At 44.1% G+C, this 18,925-nt stretch overlaps 1 protein-coding gene across 4 annotated transcripts in view; it reads left to right on the forward strand.

Moving 5' to 3' along the window:
• Positions 1 to 1,265: 1,265 nt before the first annotated feature.
• The window catches only part of stat6 (signal transducer and activator of transcription 6, interleukin-4 induced), a 30,195-nt gene continuing 12,535 nt past the window's right edge, over positions 1,266 to 18,925 (forward strand). For 2 of the 4 annotated variants that reach the window (XR_013133561.1, XM_077018594.1), the window contains exons 1-11: positions 1,272 to 1,506; positions 4,340 to 4,488; positions 4,908 to 5,052; positions 5,233 to 5,316; positions 6,720 to 6,906; positions 9,668 to 9,759; positions 9,909 to 10,057; positions 11,700 to 11,834; positions 12,018 to 12,191; positions 13,569 to 13,656; positions 13,772 to 13,894. Coding sequence is in view for 3 of the 4 variants with exons in the window: in XM_077018594.1 (XP_076874709.1) it covers positions 4,358 to 4,488; positions 4,908 to 5,052; positions 5,233 to 5,316; positions 6,720 to 6,906; positions 9,668 to 9,759; positions 9,909 to 10,057; positions 11,700 to 11,834; positions 12,018 to 12,191; positions 13,569 to 13,656; positions 13,772 to 13,894 (1,308 nt within the window). In the remaining variant the exon portion in view is untranslated. Of the gene's footprint in view, positions 1,507 to 4,339; positions 4,489 to 4,907; positions 5,053 to 5,232; positions 5,317 to 6,719; positions 6,907 to 9,667; positions 9,760 to 9,908; positions 10,058 to 11,699; positions 11,835 to 12,017; positions 12,192 to 13,568; positions 13,657 to 13,771; positions 13,895 to 18,925 lie in introns of all 4 variants that reach the window. The other 2 variants (XM_077018595.1, XM_077018596.1) reach the window with 2 other exon arrangements.

Genomic DNA, 18,925 nt, shown 5'->3' on the forward strand with positions numbered 1-18,925 from the left:
TCAATTTAACAAGCCATTGTATTCTATGCAATTTCTTGCCTTAATTTTTATTGCTTTATAATAATAATAATAATAATAATAATAATAATAATAATAATAATCTTTATTTGTAAAGCACCTTTCAAACATACATGCAACTCAAAAAGTGCATTAGGCTACAGAATAAATAAAAAATAAACATTAAAAGGAAGCAAAAATAACACAGAAAAATTATTTAAAGAAATTAAAGATAGCAAGGAAACAAACACAATACAATAATATAATAAAGTGACAAATTATAAAATAATAGACAACATAATGTAATAAAGTAAATAAGATGGAACAGGGTTAGAGTTTCTTAACTAAATGCAGATCTAAACAGGAAGGTTTTGAGACTCTTCTTGAAGCTGTGCAGGGATGAAATGCCTCTGAGCTTTTCAGGAAGACAGTTCCAGAGCTTTGGGCCATACGAAAGTTTAAGTTCATTTCTATAAATGAAACAACTTGTATGTTACATATTCCCTTCGCAACCATTCGCGATAAGTGTAGACATTTGGCTTTACAAAACCTTGCCCCCCCTCCCGAAGCTGGTTGTTCAGTTGTGGTGAGCTGTTGCCCTCTTGTGGTCATCATGGACTGTTACAGTTTGTTCGCAAATGGGTCACACTTTCTCCCTTCTTCTTTCGTAAACGGCTCCACCGTTTCACTAATGCCTACTATAAAATTATTTTAATTTCGTGCTCAGAAATAGTCTTCAAAATCGGAAAGTACCGACACTAAAAGGCGCACCAGGTCAAAGAGTGGGCTGGTAATTGTGTTATTGTGTTATATGCCTTAAGATTTGAATGCATGCAATGTAACTACAAATAGTCTACCACCAAAAGAAGAGGGCTAACTCGACCTTTTCTGGCGCTCACATCGGAAGAGGGCATTTAAGAGACAGAAATACCCGGAAATGTTTCGAAACGATCTCTTACTTACTGGCAATGATACCACTGAACTCCGCCCAGTAAAGACGTTCAGTAGGGATGTAGCGAGGCTCTACTGTACAGTATACATACTTCAAATAACATTGCATATTCTGTCAGTCACACTGTTATCGCGCCTTATCAGATCTTTCATAGACTCAATTTGCCCGGTCAGTAAACCAGTATTTCTCTGCGTGGACGAATAACAAATGAGTATTTTACAACTTTCTAACAGTTCTGACAGGAACATGAGAAAGCGCAATGATCATACAGAACACGGCACAACACACCGTCCACAAACACGGGGCACCTTCCCAATCGACTATAATTACTCGCCATTTCAAATTTAATTGTTAAATACTCCGAAATGCCTTAAAAATAAACGCATCTCAGACTGTGGCTACACGTTTACGGCGTATTCGGCGTTGTTGGCCAGGATGAGCGCCTGTAGCCACTAGGGCAGAGAAAAGTGAAAGTAGCCCGTTTGGGACAGAAAAACAAGCGCGTACGCGGAAGGCGAGCAGTCTTCCTTACATGTGTGAGCTGGCTTCAACCACAGGTAGGCTTAAACCAACACGTCTACCTCCTTATTTTACTTGTCAAGTGTGGCCGCTTTGAATATCAGTCTTTGTTTTAACCGTGTAAAAGTTGTTAAAAACAAGAATTTAAGTTGATGTTATTATAATCCTCTTTACTGACGCACTTTAGTTAACCTGGGTTCGTTTTGGGAACAAATACCCCACATTTGGAAGGATGTGGGCAATTTAACGTACAGCACAAACCAAAAAATTATAGTTATTTTATCCGTTAATTCGAACCGTTAATTTCCAGTTCAGCAGGATGTTCAATATGGTCGATTTATGCCTCTACAATCTATTCAGACGACGGAATTAGACGGGCCTACGAGACTCGCCTGAACTCTAGTGCGAATCGCAGTCAGACGTGATAATGTATCTCGTTTTAACTACACACTCGTCGTATTTTCACGACTGTAGTCTTGAGTATTTTGACGGATATAAAAGACCTCGTCAATATCAAGATGCCACTATTTCGCAAGCACGCCAGGCGGGCACTATCACCTCAGGGCGCCTCATTCACACTCAGGTCTGCCGAGTGTGCTGGTGAAGAAACACGGTCGTGTACAAACAACTACGTGTTTGATCTGAGCCGTTTTATAGTCGTCGGCCAGTTGAATATGGATGCGCGCGCTCAGCTGCGTCCTTCATTAGGCCATCATCATCATCATCATCATCATCAACAGCTGTGAAAGTGCAGCTGCGCGAGCAGGGCAAAACGTTCCAAGAATAAAGAGCTTGTCATTTATTTCTCACATACAGCACTAGGTGTACTGGATTTAATTCCACAATGAAATCATTTCAGTACTGGGTAAAGAAGGATGGGCTGGATTAGTACTTTTGAGATTGCTCATGACAGATGAAGTCGCAAAATGTGGTTTGAAATGCTACGATATTGTTACAATATCATTGCTCTCTCTCTCTCTCTCTCTCTCTCTCTCTAATCTATATATATATATATATATATATATATATATATATATATATATATATACACACACACACACACACACACATTACATAATTACATATATTACATATATCTTGATATGTAAAAGCTGCGCCATATAACTTGTTTGCATATTGATTTTAACTCATCAGCTTGCAGATTTCGGTTTGTCTGGCGATGATATATGTTCTTTAAACAAGTTTTAAAATCAGCTCAGATTGGTTCAGTTATGAGAACACAGCTAGTTCTGTGACGTTATCCAACCCTGGGGGATTCACATCTAAGATGTATAATGCCACCTGTGATTTCTGTTCTCCATATGCTACGTTGCATGAAGGGAGACCTTATTTGCCACTTTCATTGCCATTTATTTCGAACAGAAGTAAGTGTTGCTACTAATGACGAGGCAAAACCGTCATGTGACTCCCAGCATTAGAGAAGTGCATGGCACGGGGCAACAGCCCTCCCACGAGCTGGGACTCCCCTCTCTACCAGAATCTGTAGTGGCTTCTCTGGGTGACTTTGGGTGCCAGACACATCCTTATGTATTTGGTTTAGTTCAGCCACAGATATTGCTTCCGTGGCAAGGGGCCGGTGTAAATCAAAATGTGCAATATGGTTGAGAGGTCTTTTTCAAATGAGAATTTTGTGAAGCATGTATCTTTTGATATACAACAGGTTCATATTTGGAGAAAGACTTTCAGGACAGAACTTGTGGTTTTTGTTTTGTTTTTTTGCCGTTGGTTTGTTTCTCTTGTGATCGGGGCCACCTCAGGACTGTGCTCTCTGAGTGTTAAAAGAGGACCATACGAACCTCTCAGAAGGCAAAAAGAATTTTCCATGTTTACATTAATGTGGGTGCAGACGGTCCAAAGAACAACGCCAAAAACGTAACCAATGACAACTAGGACAACCCTGTGTCAAAAGCTGAAGGAATAACCATAGCACAATCCTGTCTGCTGCTTTCAATAATTGAAGGAAAGGTATTTCAGCTTGTATTTTCTGACAAGGCTCTTCAGTCTGTGTCTTACAACTCCAATTTTCCTGCTAACAAGCGAATATATTACGAAGTAATGCAGTAACACATAACCTATTTTTTCTTATGTCTTGATCTACACAAGTGTAGTGAAACCTAGGATGGTTAACTTAAAGGACGGTCAAGGTGCATGTGTATTGTTTGGGATATGGCTCTTCTCCTCATGTTAGCAGGAGATAAAACTGACAGGATGTGCTGTGAACTGTCTTTTCTCACCCCGAACCAGTCGGCCGCCTCGGGTTCCTGCTCACAATAACATCAGTGAAAACCAAAAGGCCATTCGGTTCAACTAAAGCTGCACTGTGGATATTTTACCTAAATTATTAAACTACAATTGAATTACCCCACACCTACAAACAAAACACCCATTTCAAACAGGGATACCACATATATTTAGCCTTTTGTTGTAACGCATGTTAAGTTACGATTAAAAGAAAATTACAACATGTTTGTATGTAGTCGTTATCTGAAGTACACTGATCCCCAGGAAGCCTGTGGGAACAACCTGATGAATTAAACATACACAAATCTGTGCGCTTGTGCACACCCACACACACAAGGTTTGAAGTCATAAAATATAGGTGATAAAGGCAATATACAAATTTATTCATACTGTAAATATTCATAGTTTTGTGTATAACACGGACTGCATCACCATTACCATAATGGCCACAATTTTACAAGCAGCCTGTAGCCTGTCACATGAAGCAGTGATTCATCATACTCCAGTTCCCTTTAGAAATCTCGCAGATGTTTGTCGTCACTCAGTCACACCAGTTGCCCTGTCCCTCGGTGTTACCCCGCCACTCTGACCCCCCCATTTGCTTTTCAGCTGCAGTATTGCCTCACCATGGCGCTGTGGGTCCAGATTTCCCAGCAGCTACCAAATCTGTCCAACCAGACCCTGATGGAACTCTACCCAGACTCCTTCCCCATAGACGTCAGGCACTACCTGGCCAACTGGATTGAGGAACAGAGATGGTAATGTGCCTGCTCTCTCTGACAGTTCATGTAGTCATGAGTGTCAAACTGTGATTATTGTCCCAAAGATTTATTCAGCCTCTGTTGTTCTCGCTTTGCTGTAATTAGCAGTAGTTTGGTAATGAACAAAATCACCGTCTCTCTTTTCATTTTTTAGTCGTTTTATTCGTTAGCTCATTAGATCATTTTTCAGACAGACCTGACCATTTGTTTAAGTTTCTGTAGTCTGATATTTAGCTCGAGTTTTGAGCCACCACAAATAACTCTGCATGAAAAGTCACTCGACGCGGATAATTGCTCGAGCAAGCGACATGCCGTTTAACGTCATGCCGTACGCACACTGGCGTGCTTCTGGCTGGGAGACGGGCCGAGCGCAGCAGGACTCTGTGACGTGTGTGCGTCTCCGTGTTTGGGCTCAGGGAGGACTTTGACACGGAGAACAAAGAGCAGGAGCCTCAGGCGCGCCGGCTGCTGGAGCAGATGGTGAACCTCCTGCAGGACGTGGCGTTCCACAACCCCAACGTGGTCGAGAAGGTCAAGCTCCAGCACATCAGCAGGAACATGGTACTCATGAAGCAATGCACAAAACACACACCAGCGCTCTGATTTTATTTAAATTTAAAGTGTTAATATTGTAAGGGAACACAAACTCTATAAAATATTCTATAAAATCTATAAAATATTCTGTGTAGCATTGTAGGCGTCTGTCTAAAGATCGCTTGGCTTGCTGTACTACTTTTGCAGAGTTTTTTCCAGACGCAGCCCATGCAGCTGGTGAGAACAGTGCGAGACATTCTGAGGAGAGAGAGGCACTTGCTCAGACAGGCAGTAAGCAAATAGCTTTTCTTCTTAGCGAGCACTAGCAATTAGAGGTGTGCCAAAAAATCGATTCATATATCAAAAATCGATTCTCATTTACTATGATTCAGAATCGATTTTAAATGTCCCAAAATCGATTCTAAGTCGTGGTGAAGTCTCGCGTTACGTAATTACAAAATTACGCGAGACTTTACGCAGCATGTTCTGGGACACACTCATGCGCGGAAAAGGTTCAAAACACATGGAGGAAAGAGATATTCAACCTGTCCGGTCTTCATTTAAGGCAAAAATATGGGTTCATTTTGGTTTTTACCGAATGCCGGGGAAGACCGAACTGAACACAATGTAGCTCGTGTGCAAGGCTTGTGTAACGCGGTGAGCACGGGAGCGTTAATATAGAGAAGGGTGAGAAATAATATAGAGAAGGATGGACCCAAGTGCCGGCTCGCAAGAGCAAGACGTTTGACACTCGTCAAATGTATTAGCGAGAGGGAAACGCGCACAGCGACCCAGAACGAACAAACAAAACAACACGGGAGACTCAACGCGCAAGAGAATCGAAAGCAAAACCGTGAGGGCACGGAGTAAATAGAAACAAAAAACCAATGCGGAAAATACAACGCGTGAAAAATGACACTCAACCGTAGTGAGACGGGAGGAAGAAACAAAACAACAACAGTAACTAAAAAACAGCGCGGATAAATGCAACGCGAAAACGAAACCAAGGACACCAGCAGAAGTAACTGGCAAAAAACGCTGCAGCAAAATAAAACCCTTCCCAAAAATAAAGGCAAAACGGATAGGAAGACATACAGGATTGGGAAAACTTGAGATGGGTCAGGAAGCGACGCTTAAGATACTCGAATAAGTAAAGAGAAAGCATAACAGAGAGAGGTGGCGAGACACCATTAAACGATAAGCAATCACAGAGAAAGCAGAGACTGGCTGAGTACGGTTACGCCGGTTTAGTCTGGGACTGACTCTGGTGCCCCTAGCGACGGCTGGGGGAACTGCATCCGAGCCAGCCCTGACAGCTCGCAAAATGAAGCTCAAGAATTTTGGTAACAACAAAAACCATTTTATTTTACCAAAGCACTTAATTTTTGTTAATTAAATGTGAAAGACACTTAATTTTCTGTATTTGTCGTTCTGTCTTGCAAAGCAGACTGTAGTAGATCATGCAGATTTTATAGACTGAAGCAGACATTTTTATAAATCAAATCGTTTTTTGAATCGAAAATCGTTTTGAATCGAAAATCGATTTTTGAATTGAATTGTGGCCCCCAAAATCGGAATCGAATCGAATCGTGAGATAGTAAACGATTCCCACCCTAGCAATGTCATTTATCTGCCTGAACCGAATGATGTTCCAGGTGTGCTTTAGACCAAAGTCTTTACTATCCCCCCCCCAGACCATCCATCCCTTCCCCCAGATCCCCACCCCGATGAACGGCACCACGCCGGCCCCCAGAGACGTGGGCAATCCCGACGTAGACGCATTGGTGCTCCGCGTGCTGGATATTCAGAGCTGCCGACAGCAGATCCACCAGCTGGAGGAGGAGCTCAACTGGGAGAAGCAGGAAGCCGAACCCATGCAAGGTAACAGCGAGGAGGCCTCTGAGGCCACGCCCAGTGCGGCTGAGGCCACGCCCAGTGCGGCTGAGGCCACGCCCAGTGCGGCTGGCTCAGACACGCTTAGCATATTGAGCTTAGAGTGACTGGCCAGACTTAAACCTGTTCTGCTGCAGAAATCATGTTGCACAAGATTTTGTGAAATTTATCATAGACACAACTTGCCTTTGCATAGTAGGTGATCTAGATATTACTAGATTCCTCCTTGAGAATGTTTAATCGTTAATGCCTTTCTTATCCATGGCCTGGCTTTAGCTAAGAAGTGACCCTGTGACCAAATAAATCCCTTTGATAGTTTGATGACATCAATGTCCATTGTACTAGGAGTGGTCCCCTTAGACAGTTAAAAACAAAAACAAAGGCATGTCACATACGTCTGTTTGGTGAGTGGTGGCTATTGGGTAAATGTGTGACCGAAATTGGTTTCTGCAGACTGTTTGTACAAATCAATTGTGCAATCTTTGGTAAGGACTGTAGTTCCTTTATGTCTCTGAGAACTTTGAAGACGAGCCATACTGTCAGTAATATTTCACAACGCAGATCTTAAACAGCAAATCATTAAAGCTACACTCTTGTTCTCTTTCATATCACCTCCATTCAAAGGTTTGGCTTTGACAGGCTTGCTTGCTTCTTGGACCTGGGCTACTCCCAGTTGAAGCACTGGTAATACTGGTAACCAAGAGGGAGTAAGGAAAGAAAACTTGTAGTCAGAAATGTAAGAACCAAAAACTGTGACAATTTGTGTGTAATACTAACATTTGGCTCCTGATTCCCCCGTCTGATCTATGCTTGTATTTCAAGTTATGTCTGTCCAGCCAGAATGACATTATACACTCTTTGATGCCAGCAAAATTATGTATGAGTATACACATCATACATAAAAAGTTATCATAACAGAGAAATTACAGTATCTGAAATATCCCTGGCGGACTCCCAAAAGATTAGTAATAATTTCCTATAGTTTTGCTGCGAAATCAGGTTACCAGGTTAATGTCATGTTAAGAGTTTAGTGATATTATACAGGTTGTTTATTATGTGTCAGAGCAGGGCAGTATATTTGAAATAACATGAAATACTGATCATTGTCCTTTGTGCTCTAATTTTGAGAACAAACATCAAAAGCTCATGTATCAAAAGCAGTAGAGTCACAACCCCCCCCCCCCCCCCCCCCCCCTTAAAATAAAGCCAGGAACACTGAAATATGGTGTCACGTCCAGCCCCTCCCTCCTCCCTGGTCCCGCCTAGCTTCCTCGTTCCCATTTGTTCCTCCCTCTGTCTGTCACGTCCTCATCATTAGCGCACACACCTGAGTATCGTTACCCTCCCCTGTTTCAGTGTATTTAATCCCCGTGGTGTTTTACTCCCGTGTCGGTCTTTGTGTTGTCAGCCACGCTCACCTCCATGTTCAGTAACCTGCATCTTTCCTTCGTTTCCTCGTATGCCGGTTAGGTTAGTTCTGTCTTTGTCTCCCCTGTTGTGATTTTCTTGTATCTTCGCCTGTTCATCTAGTTGTCCCCTGTTAGTTTGGTCTTCCCTTGTATTGTGTCTCTTATCGCTAATGGGCATTTTTCATTAGTTCGTTTGTGGTCTGTTTTGTTCAGGGTTTTGTGTTACTCGTTACGAGTCACCCCTTGTAGCCGCCTCATTTTATATTCCCTCTCGTCATGTTTGCCTTGCTTGTTGAAGTATGTTCTCGTGTATAGTCTGGTTTCTAAGTTATATTGTTTACCCGTTCGGTGGTCTCCTCCCTTCTGTGTTTAGCCTAGTCCCCTTCTGTCTGTCATGGTGTTGTTTAGTGTTATGTTACTTTATTTTTAATAAATATTCACAATCCTTCAATTGCGTCACTCCCGCTATACAGAAACGTTACATATGGCCATAAATATGCATGTGATCCACAAATATCAATTGATTGGTTAATCGTCATATGAATAAATGCTTCTTAAAAGTGGGTAACCAGGCAGCAAATATTGTCATTTAAGGTGTGGAGTGAACTGGATCACATTTGGATGCAGCACGTCTGAACACGCACAGTCAGCTAACCTTGCGTCTCAGTGGGAAGATATGCAGACAAGAACACGATTTGCTGAATTTTTTGTCACGTATGATTTTCACAGCATTGTTGTAATGTTGCGGGGCCAGTGGAGGTGGGGGGGGGGGGGGTTGTTGCTTGGCGGTAAACCTGACGCAGACATGTGATTAGACACAGCACTGTAGCTGCATGTGTTTGGTGAAAAGCATCTGGGATTCCCCCTGTGCCCCGGGCCCCAGTCATAACTTATACACTTATAGCAATCACTAATGGTGGCAAAATAAATAAGGTTTAGAAAACAAAGCTGGATTTCTCCAGGTTGTGTCGTCCTTTATTTTAGCAGGTGTACAATACTGTTGGAGGAGTGTTTGCTGTAATGTTTGTTTTCACAGCTTTCAGACATACAGGATTTGATTTACATGAAATATGTAAAATATGAAATGTGAAGTGAGGCATTACTAACAACACATTGGTTACTACACAACATGCCCTTCTCCACACAGCACACTGGCTTTGGTGTGTGCACAGGAGATTTCTTCAACTTCTGGTTAGATGTCACACGTGGTTGTAGTACAGCTATTACCCAGGCGTATGGCTACAGTTAAACTGATAGAAAGCCGTCTCCATTAATGCCTCAAACGAACACGGCTGTGACTTCAGGTTTCACTTCAGGTTTCCCCACTTATTTCTGCACAGGCCAAAATGAGCTGGACCCCACACACCCGGATCAGGTCGCCAAACAGACCCGAATAGCACAGCTCGAGTACAAATATCAGGAATGTGCGAAGGTAATGCCCATGTTTTTACAAAGACTTCTCTAGAATGTTTGAATAATATTACATTGTGTACTTGTAATAAAAGTTATTAGGGGCTCATACTCTTCGTTTGTGTATGCATGTGTGTTTGTGTGTGTTTGTGTGCGTGTGCACACATGTAGAAGCGTGTACAGCTGCTCCGAGAGGCCGTGTGCAGTCTGGAGCAGTGCCAAGCCCGTCTCATCCAGCGAATCAAATCGTGGCGATGGGAGCAGCTCCGCTCCACCATTGGTCTGGCCTTCGACGACAATCTCCTCCCACTACAGACATGGTGAGCTTAACCGAAAATCTGCAAATCTGACTCCAGCAGGTTCAAAGGGCCTTTAAAGGAGTAGTGGACATTCAGGTGCAGTTTTGAGGAAAGCACAGGCGTTCGCAAGGATGATTAATCCGGTGAACACTACGTTGACTTGTGGGCTCTGTTATGTACAGATTACGACAATCTGTCGATATTTCTATTTTGTGAGTGGTGACATGTAGGTTGTTGCCGTGTGAGTAGTGGAATAATGATAACGTAATAATGATAAAATCCTGGTGAGGACTTTTACTTTCTAAACCTGGATTATACACCTCTGAAAATAACAATCAGGAATGCTACAAACACAGTAATGTAAACTAAGGATAACAGAAGATCAAGCGAGGAAACCACAGAGAAACGAACATGGGGATTAACGGAAGTCATGAAGGCACAAGGCGAGAGCAGCAAAGCCATCAACCAACAGGAGAAAGAGACACAGAGTTGAAATAACAGGAGCAGGGAACACACCCGCGGTGGGGTCACTACACTACAGTCACCACAGTCCTGGATGATGATGTTCTGGAGTGGTGGGTCTGGAGTGGGCGGTACATCTGGAGTGGGCAGTGGGTCTGGAGTGGGCGGTGGGTCTGGAGTGGGCAGTGGGTCTGGAGTGTACCGGACGCCTGTACAGAAAGAGGTTTCTTAAATCTGGAAGCAGCTAAGTGGTGTCAGTCATGACGAGGTTCAGAAGCCCAGCAGGGCATTGCATGCTGTGGCCCGGAGGCTGGGTGGTGTCCTCTACTCTCGGGCCAAGAGGCTGAGCGTCTCCTACAGGAAGGAGCCCCGGGTTTGGACCCTCAGAGCCACAGTCCATCTCACATGTAGTGTAGGAGATGTCCAGTAGGCCATGAGAGCCCAATGCTGGGGATTCCAGCCCCCCTGCTATGTGAGACGGCAGGGCTGCGTGAGACGATAGGGCTGCGTGAGACGGCAGGGCTTTGTGAGACGTCAGGGCTGCGTGAAACAGCAGGGCTGCGTGAGACGACATGGTTACATGAGACGGCACGGCTGAGTGAGACGGCAGGGCTGCGTGAGACGGCAGGGCTGCGTGAGACGGCAGGGCTGCGTGAGACGGCAGGGCTGCGTGAGACGGCAGGGCTGCGTGAGACGGCAGGGCTGCGTGAGACGGCAAGGCTGCGTGAGACAACAGGGCTGCGTGAGACGGCAAGGCTGCGTGAGACGGCAGGGTGAGAGGGTTAGCCCTCAATAAAACTGCACTGCAGAGTTGCGTCCATGGAAGCGTTTTCAGCTCACTGCATCCAAATAACAAAACTAATGACAGATGAACTAGAAACATGTGAGACTGGGTGGGGGAAACAAGCGAGGGGCGTAGCTGAAAACACCAGTACAAAAAACACATAGAAAAATGAAAAACCAGGAAGAAAAGCAGAACAGAGTGTGTCTCCGTGGGAACTGTTGCCAAGGAGGGGGAAACAGTGACAGATATTCAGATTACATTGCATTTAACTAACATTACTAGTTAATCCTGTTTTTTAGTTGAGTCTTAGATCACCTTGTCTGTTTGCGTCTGTTTCTCTTTTCCCCCATCATTCTTTCGGTTTTCCTCTTGAACTCTCTCCTTAACGCGTGTGCTCCGCCCCCTTTACCTGTTCAGGTGTGAGCAGCTGCTCGGGGTGAACGGGAATCTGCGACAGGAGCTGATGCTGGTGAAGCGAGACCACGGCAGCGTGGAGCAGTTCCACCTGCTGGAGGAGAACCTGAGCCACCTGCTGCAGCTCCTCATCCACAGGTACAGCCACGCCCACGTGACCCCACGACCCCGCACCTAGTCACAGCACCTTCACCTACTCGTGCTGTAGCTGAGCGCTCGCGAGATACGCTTCGCTTTTTTTGCCTTGCCTTGATTTCTCCCAGTCTAAAGATTCTGTTCTGTTCTGAACGTGCTGGACTTCTTCCTGTTGACTGTCTGAAGCTCGCTGGTGGTGGAGAAGCAGCCTCCACAGGTCATTAAGACCCAGTCCAAGTTCTCCAGCACGGTGCGATATCTGCTGGGAGAGAAAGTGGCCCCTGGAAAGCCAGTTTTACTGAAAGCACAGATCATCACAGAGTCACAGGCCAGAAACCTGGGCCAAGGTGTCATACCTACGTAAGTAACACGCACATACAAAAACACGCGCTGCTATCATGGGTCTACAGTGTGAAGTGAAACTTAGTAATTGTATTCAGAACCCTAAATGTCAAATAAAACTGTATAAAATGGGAACTTAAATTCCATCCAGTTGTTATTTTATGCTTCGTATAATTGTCTTCTGTTTGAATTGTTTGAATATATTTGTTTGAATATTTCATATTTTTATAAATCAAGCACCTTATTAGTTAACAATAAAACCACCTGTTTGTGTATAAGATATCCAGTGTCAGTTTTTAACAAACTTTTTAATGATTAAAAACATAAAAAACACGTTATTAAAAACATGTTATTCAAATATGTGATAAGTGACAGTGCAACGACATAATTGTTGTGCAAATACAACCGTCCCTCCTCCCACATGCTACACACACTCACACACACACATACACACACACATACACACACACAGCCATATACCTTAAGCATTTTGACACACACCCACCCAGATACCATAGATATGAGGTAAAGAATTACATATACCATGTACGTGTAGCCACCTACACACTGCTGCATCTCACGCGGTGACTGATGTGAGCTTTGGCGGCCTGCCTATGTTCCCCCAATCCTGCAGGTTTAGCTTCCTTCCACAGAAGTGCTTTTGACCTTTCACACACACACACACACACACACACACACACACACACACACACACAAACACACACACATGCCCCGAAACATCAGAGTTGTTTAAGTACAGATTACAGAATACAGAAACACCAGCATATCAAGGTGAAGCGTGTTCATCTGACAGGGTGTGTTACTATGCCAACCTCAGAGGTTCACATGACCACTTTGTCACCGTCGTGCTTCCTGTCATAGTCTGCCCACAAGAGCTGACACAGCTCACAAGTGACTGCCACACAAACCAGCAGGAGCGTTTGCGGAAGCAGACTTGCAGTGGAGGTGTGGATATTCTGAGCTAATCTCGTTGTGATTAGATGATCTGGCAATGTGATTTATGTAAATCAACCAATACTGCTGACCATGTGGGAAACATTTTTAGAACTTCAGTGAGAGTTCACATTGTAGGGACTTTTTTGTAGTAGTTTCTCTTCACTCTGAATTGGCAGCGCTTGTGTAGGCCTAGAGCTGGCTGGCATTATGCGTGTCTGGCCTTTTAGATGGGTTGCAGAAGTCTTGTGAAATGCGTCCGTTCTGTGATTTTGTCACGTCCCACTAAGCAGAATCGTATTCTCAAACAGACAGTGCTAATTTCACACCTGAATGTGCTGTTGTCTGTTAACACTTGGATTCAAAACAGCTTGGCAGTTTTGTCCAGGTTTGAAAATAATGTTTTGTTTTTGTTTTTGTTTTGTTTTGTTTGCCCCTCAGGGAGAATGTGGGGGAGCTTATTAACAGCACGGCCATCTTGGAACACAACACAGCCAGCAAGAGCACATGTGCTACATTCAGGAACATGGTAGGTAGTGAACATGGTTGATATTGAACCCAACCTACAGCATACACAACTGTTTGACTAATTTGATTTGATCCCAGCCCGGACGCTGACTCAAAGACTTCTGTGTCTCCCTCAGTCCATCAGGAAGATAAAACGGGCTGACAGGAAGGGCTCAGAGTCGGTAACCGAGGAGAAGTTTGCACTTCTGTTCACTACAGAGATCGTCATCACGGGCTGCGAGAGTCCTTACTGCGTGCAGGTTAGTTGTCTGACCTTCCCTGCATTAGCGATTCCACCATGGCACTGTGGGCAAGCAAAGATTAACAGAGCCACCACACTATCACAGCAATTAAACATGCATTCTCAGTCAGGGTCAAAAATGTGCTTCTCTGTACAGTAGGTCAAACCGAACATGTTTTGGCAAAGTGTTTGCAGCAGTTCTTGTGTACTAACTGTGGAGAATGTTGTCTGCTTCTACCATCATCATCATCATCATCTTTATTTATAGAGCACTTTCAAACAACAACAGTCAACACAAAGTGCTATACATTAAAAAGAAATAATTTAGACAAAATTAAAAGGCTAAACCAGCAAATTGATAAATTAATAATACAACTGACAAACCGAACGTTATCAAATTAACCACTAAGTCTCGCTAGGGTTGAAGGCCAAGGAGAACAGGTGGGTTTTAAGCCGGACTTTAAAAACTGAAAGAGAAGGGGCCTCTCTAACCTGTAAAGGCAAGTCGTTCCATAGTCTGGGTGCGGCTACAGAAAAGGCCCTGTCCCCTCTGAGCTTCCTTTTCGATCTCGGAACTCTTAGTAGCAGCTGGTCCGCTGATCTGAGAGACCGGTGAGGTGTGTAAGGATGGAGAAGCTCAGATATATAAGTTGGTGCAAGATTGTGTAGAGTTTTAAAAACAAACAAGAGAATTTTAAAATGGACTCTAAAATAAACGGGAAGCCAGTGGAGTGACGCCAGGACCGGTGTGATGTGTTCTCGCTTTTTGGTTCCTGTCAAAAAGCGGGCAGCAGCATTTTGGACTAATTGCAGACGCGAGAGAAGTGCTTTGTTGACACCCAAGTACAGCGAGTTGCAATAGTCCAAACGGGATGTGATAAAAGCGTGGATCACTGTTTCCAGCAGGTGCCTCGGGAGAAATGTTTTCACTGGCGCCAGACGCCTCAAATGGTAAAAACTGGACTTAACCACAGCATTTACTTGGCTGTCCAATTTAAAATCACTGTCCAATTTAAACCCGAGATCAGTGATAACTGGTTTAAAATAGGTCTCCAAGGATCCTAGGTCAACCAAGGTGGGATCACAGGGGCCGCTGGGACCAAACATCAATAGTTCGGTCTTCTTTTCGTTAAAATTTAGGAAATTTAAAGCCAACCAGGTTCTAATATCACCAAGACATGCTAAAAGATTTTTTGTGGGCCAGACATCATTTGGATTTAGAGGCAGGTAGATTTGGCAATCGTCAGCATAGAGATGGAAAGCAATCCCATGTTTTCTGAGGATGGAACCCAGAGGCAGTAGGTAAAGAGAAAATAGCAGTGGGCCCAGGATTGAGCCTTGTGGGACGCCACATGAGAGTGGGGCCACAGCAGATTCATAGTTATGCATGTTCACCGAAAAAGTTCTCTCCTCCAGATAAGACCTAAACCACTCTAGGGCAGTGCCCCTAATACCTGCCCAATCATGCAGACGGGCTAATAAAATGTTATGGTCGACAGTATCAAATGCTGCTGTTAGGTCAAGTAGGACCAAAACAGCATAGTTACCGGAATCACATGCCAGAAGGATGTCATTAAAAACTCTTAATAAGGCAGATTCTGTGCTATGAAAAGTTTTAAAACCTGACTGAAAGACCTCCATGGTGCTACTTTCATCTAAAAACTGTTTCAACTGTCCATATACAATTTTCTCTAGTACCTTAGAAAGAAAGGGCAGCTTGGATATGGGCCGATAATTTGCTAGTACAGTTGGGTCGAGGCCAGGTTTTTTAAGCAGAGGCTGCACTACTGCGTGTTTAAAAGTTGCAGGGACCACCCCTGAGGACAGACTGCTGTTTATAATGGCAAGCACAGGTTCTCTTATGCTGATGAAGATTTCTTTAAAGAAACGTGGGGGAATAGGGTCATGAGGGGACCCTGACGGTTTACTATGGCCAACCACCGTATCTAACAGTCCAGGAGTTACAAGCTCAAACTGATTAAGGACGGCAGAGCACGGAACTGAAACAGAGGGGTCACCATCCGGCGCTGATATAAGGGCCCTAGCACTAACCACCTTATCAATAAAAAAATGGAGAAATTTATTACACATATCAAGTGACACTTCCAGACATGTATTGTGTGGTGTATTTAGCACAGCGTCAATGGTGTTGAATAACACATGTGGATTTTGGCTGTTGGAGGAAATAATATTTGTAAAATAATTAATTTTTTCTTGTTTTACTGAATTCTGATAATGACGCCAGCAGTCTTTTAGGATTTGATGAGACACCTGCAGTCTATCCTTTCTCCACCTGCGTTCAGCTTGGCGACATTTCCTTCTGATAGTGCGAGTTCGGTCATTAAACCAGGGTTCTGGTTTAGACTTTGGCTGCCTGGTTTTTATTGGAGCCACTGAGTCCAAAATGGTTCGACAGGAAGAACTGAACCAGGAGTTGAGCTCCTCTGTATTGGTGGAGGGGGAGTCCGCTGAGCCACAGAGCTGGTGAAAGGCGGCGGAAAACTGGGTGGCAGTAGAAGAGTTGATAATTCTGCAACGATGTGTAGGGGCACATGTTTTACTTGTAGTGCACATCAGACTAGTATCAAATAAAACAGGCAGATGATCTGAGAAAACAGGATCATGTGTTTCCACATTGGTTACACACAACCCATAGGAAATAACCAAGTCCAGTGTGTGTCCATGCTCATGTGTAGGGCCCGATACAGCCTGTACCAGGTTAAAAGAATCAAGGAGGGTTAAAAAGTCCTTTACCAGCGGCTTATCGGGACAACATACATGTATATTAAAATCTCCAACGATAAGAACATGATCATAGTTAATCATAATCCCAGCAAGAAACTCGGAGAAGTCATTTAGGAAGTCCTTGTTATATTTGGGGGGGGCGGTACACGACAGCACAGAACACTGGGTTACCGTGTCTCATCTCAAAAGATGTCAGTTCAAAACTGGAGAATGAGGACTGTTGGAAACATTGTTTACAGTTATAGTTCTGTTTGTATACAGTCACTGTGCCCCCCCCTCTACCTGAAACTCGGGGCGAATTAAACCAGACGCATTTAGGTGGTAGAAGCTCGGATAGAGCACTGGACTCACCGATACTCAGCCATGTCTCAGTCACGAACATGATGTCCAGGTTGTGCGAAGTAAAAAAGTCCCGGAGAATAAAAGTTTTATTCACCAGCGACCTGGCGTTTACCAGGCCAATCCTGACAGGAGCTGGAACAAATGTTTCCACCGGATGAGAAACCCGGCACAACGGTCTCAGGTTTAGGAGACATTTTTGCCGCATGTTGAGCCGAAGAGGGCAAAAGCGGCGCAGCTGCGGGGCTTCAAATCCCCTCACGGGCACAAGGCAGGTAGTGACGGGATCCAGGAATCGCCGAGGCACACACGATCCTAATAAAAATCCATGTCGAGCAGATGGAGAGGAGCGGAGCAAGTGGAACTTCAGCTTGACCAGCCGGCCGCTTCGCCTGCCGCGACGACGTCTTCGTCTGGAACGCAGCGCAGGAACCCGGAGCAGATGATTTGGAACGTCCGAGAGAAACGGTGGCAAACACACAGCATGAGTTCAGCTTGTGAGTCCACTGATAATGGTAATTATAGTCGGTGAGATTAAAGACCATAATGCAGAAGAAATTAGTCATGACCGGTGGCAGGACTTTGGAGATCTTGTTTGAAGTCTTTTTTGGCCATTAGAGTCTTGCAGAAAAGAAGAGAAAGTTTGGAATAAAAAAGTGTAGCCAGTTTGTGCAGGAGCTGTGTGGAGAAAAAAATAACAAAAATGAGCAATGTAAATCAAAATTACTATCGCATGGAGGTCTGGATTTGGAATCATACTCAAAATCAAAGTGGAAAATCAAAGAACAGGCTCATCCAACTTCAGTGGAAATTCCTCAAAACAAGTTAAAATGAGATTCAGTAGTGTGTGTGGCCTCCACGTGCCTGGTTGACCTCCCTACAACGCCTGGTCATGCTCCTGATCAGGCTCCCGAAGAATCGTCTTCCATACCTGGATTAAAGTGTCAGTCAACTCCGGGATGTATGTGGTGCATCATGGCATTGGTGGATGCAACGAGACATGATGTTCCAGATGTTCTCGATTCAGGTCTGGGGAATGGGCAGGCCGGTCCATAGCATCAGTGCCTTCATCATGCAGGAACTGCTGACACACTTCAGGCACATGAGGCACCAGCATGTGGTCTCACAATGGGTCTGAGGATCTTATCCCGGTATCTAATGGCAGGCAGGGTACCTCTGGCTAGCACATGGAGGTCTTTGCGGCCCTCCAAAGAAATGCCTCCCCACACCATTACTGAACCAACTGCCAAATCGGTCATTGTCTGGTCCATTTGCACAACAGCAGGTGTAATTGATTAACAATCAGTGTTGCTTCCTAACTGAACAGAAGTAGTGTGGTTGACTTGGAGTTACATTGTGATGTTTAAGTGTTCCCTTTATTTTTTGAGCAGTATAATTCACACCGTATTCATGAAATCTCAGGATGAATAACTGACTCTCAGGATGTTAAACAATTAAGCTAAACAAATGTACCTTAAAGCTCTAGTTGATATGCATGTGAAAAAGGTTTCCTTTTACATTTACATTTACGGCATTTAGCAGACGCTCTTATCCACAGCGACTTACAAAATGTTTTGCATCTGATCACAGAATTCATCCTAGTTAATAGTACGGATAGGCCAGAATTCAAGATACCATTGAGTCAGACTACTACTGCAGCATTCTGAATTAGTGGTAGAGTTCTGATGACTCCTAGAGGAAGACCTGCAAGTAGAGAATTGCAGTAGTCCAGCTTTGAGATGACTAGAGACTGCACAAGCAGACTTCCTGTGAAAGGAAGGGTTGTATTCTCCGTATGTTGCAGAGGAGAAATCTGCAGGATCTGGTCAGTTTTGAAACGTGTTGAGAAGGACAACTGGTTGTCCAACTTTACACCCAGGCTTCGAGCAGATTCTGATGATGTTAACAAGGTGTTCTCAAAGGAAACTGTGAGGTCGTTGTGTGGGTTTGGAACATTCCTGGAATG

This window comes from Brachyhypopomus gauderio, chromosome 10 (genome assembly GCF_052324685.1).
Source record: "Brachyhypopomus gauderio isolate BG-103 chromosome 10, BGAUD_0.2, whole genome shotgun sequence".
NCBI classification, from domain to species: domain Eukaryota; kingdom Metazoa; phylum Chordata; class Actinopteri; order Gymnotiformes; family Hypopomidae; genus Brachyhypopomus; species Brachyhypopomus gauderio.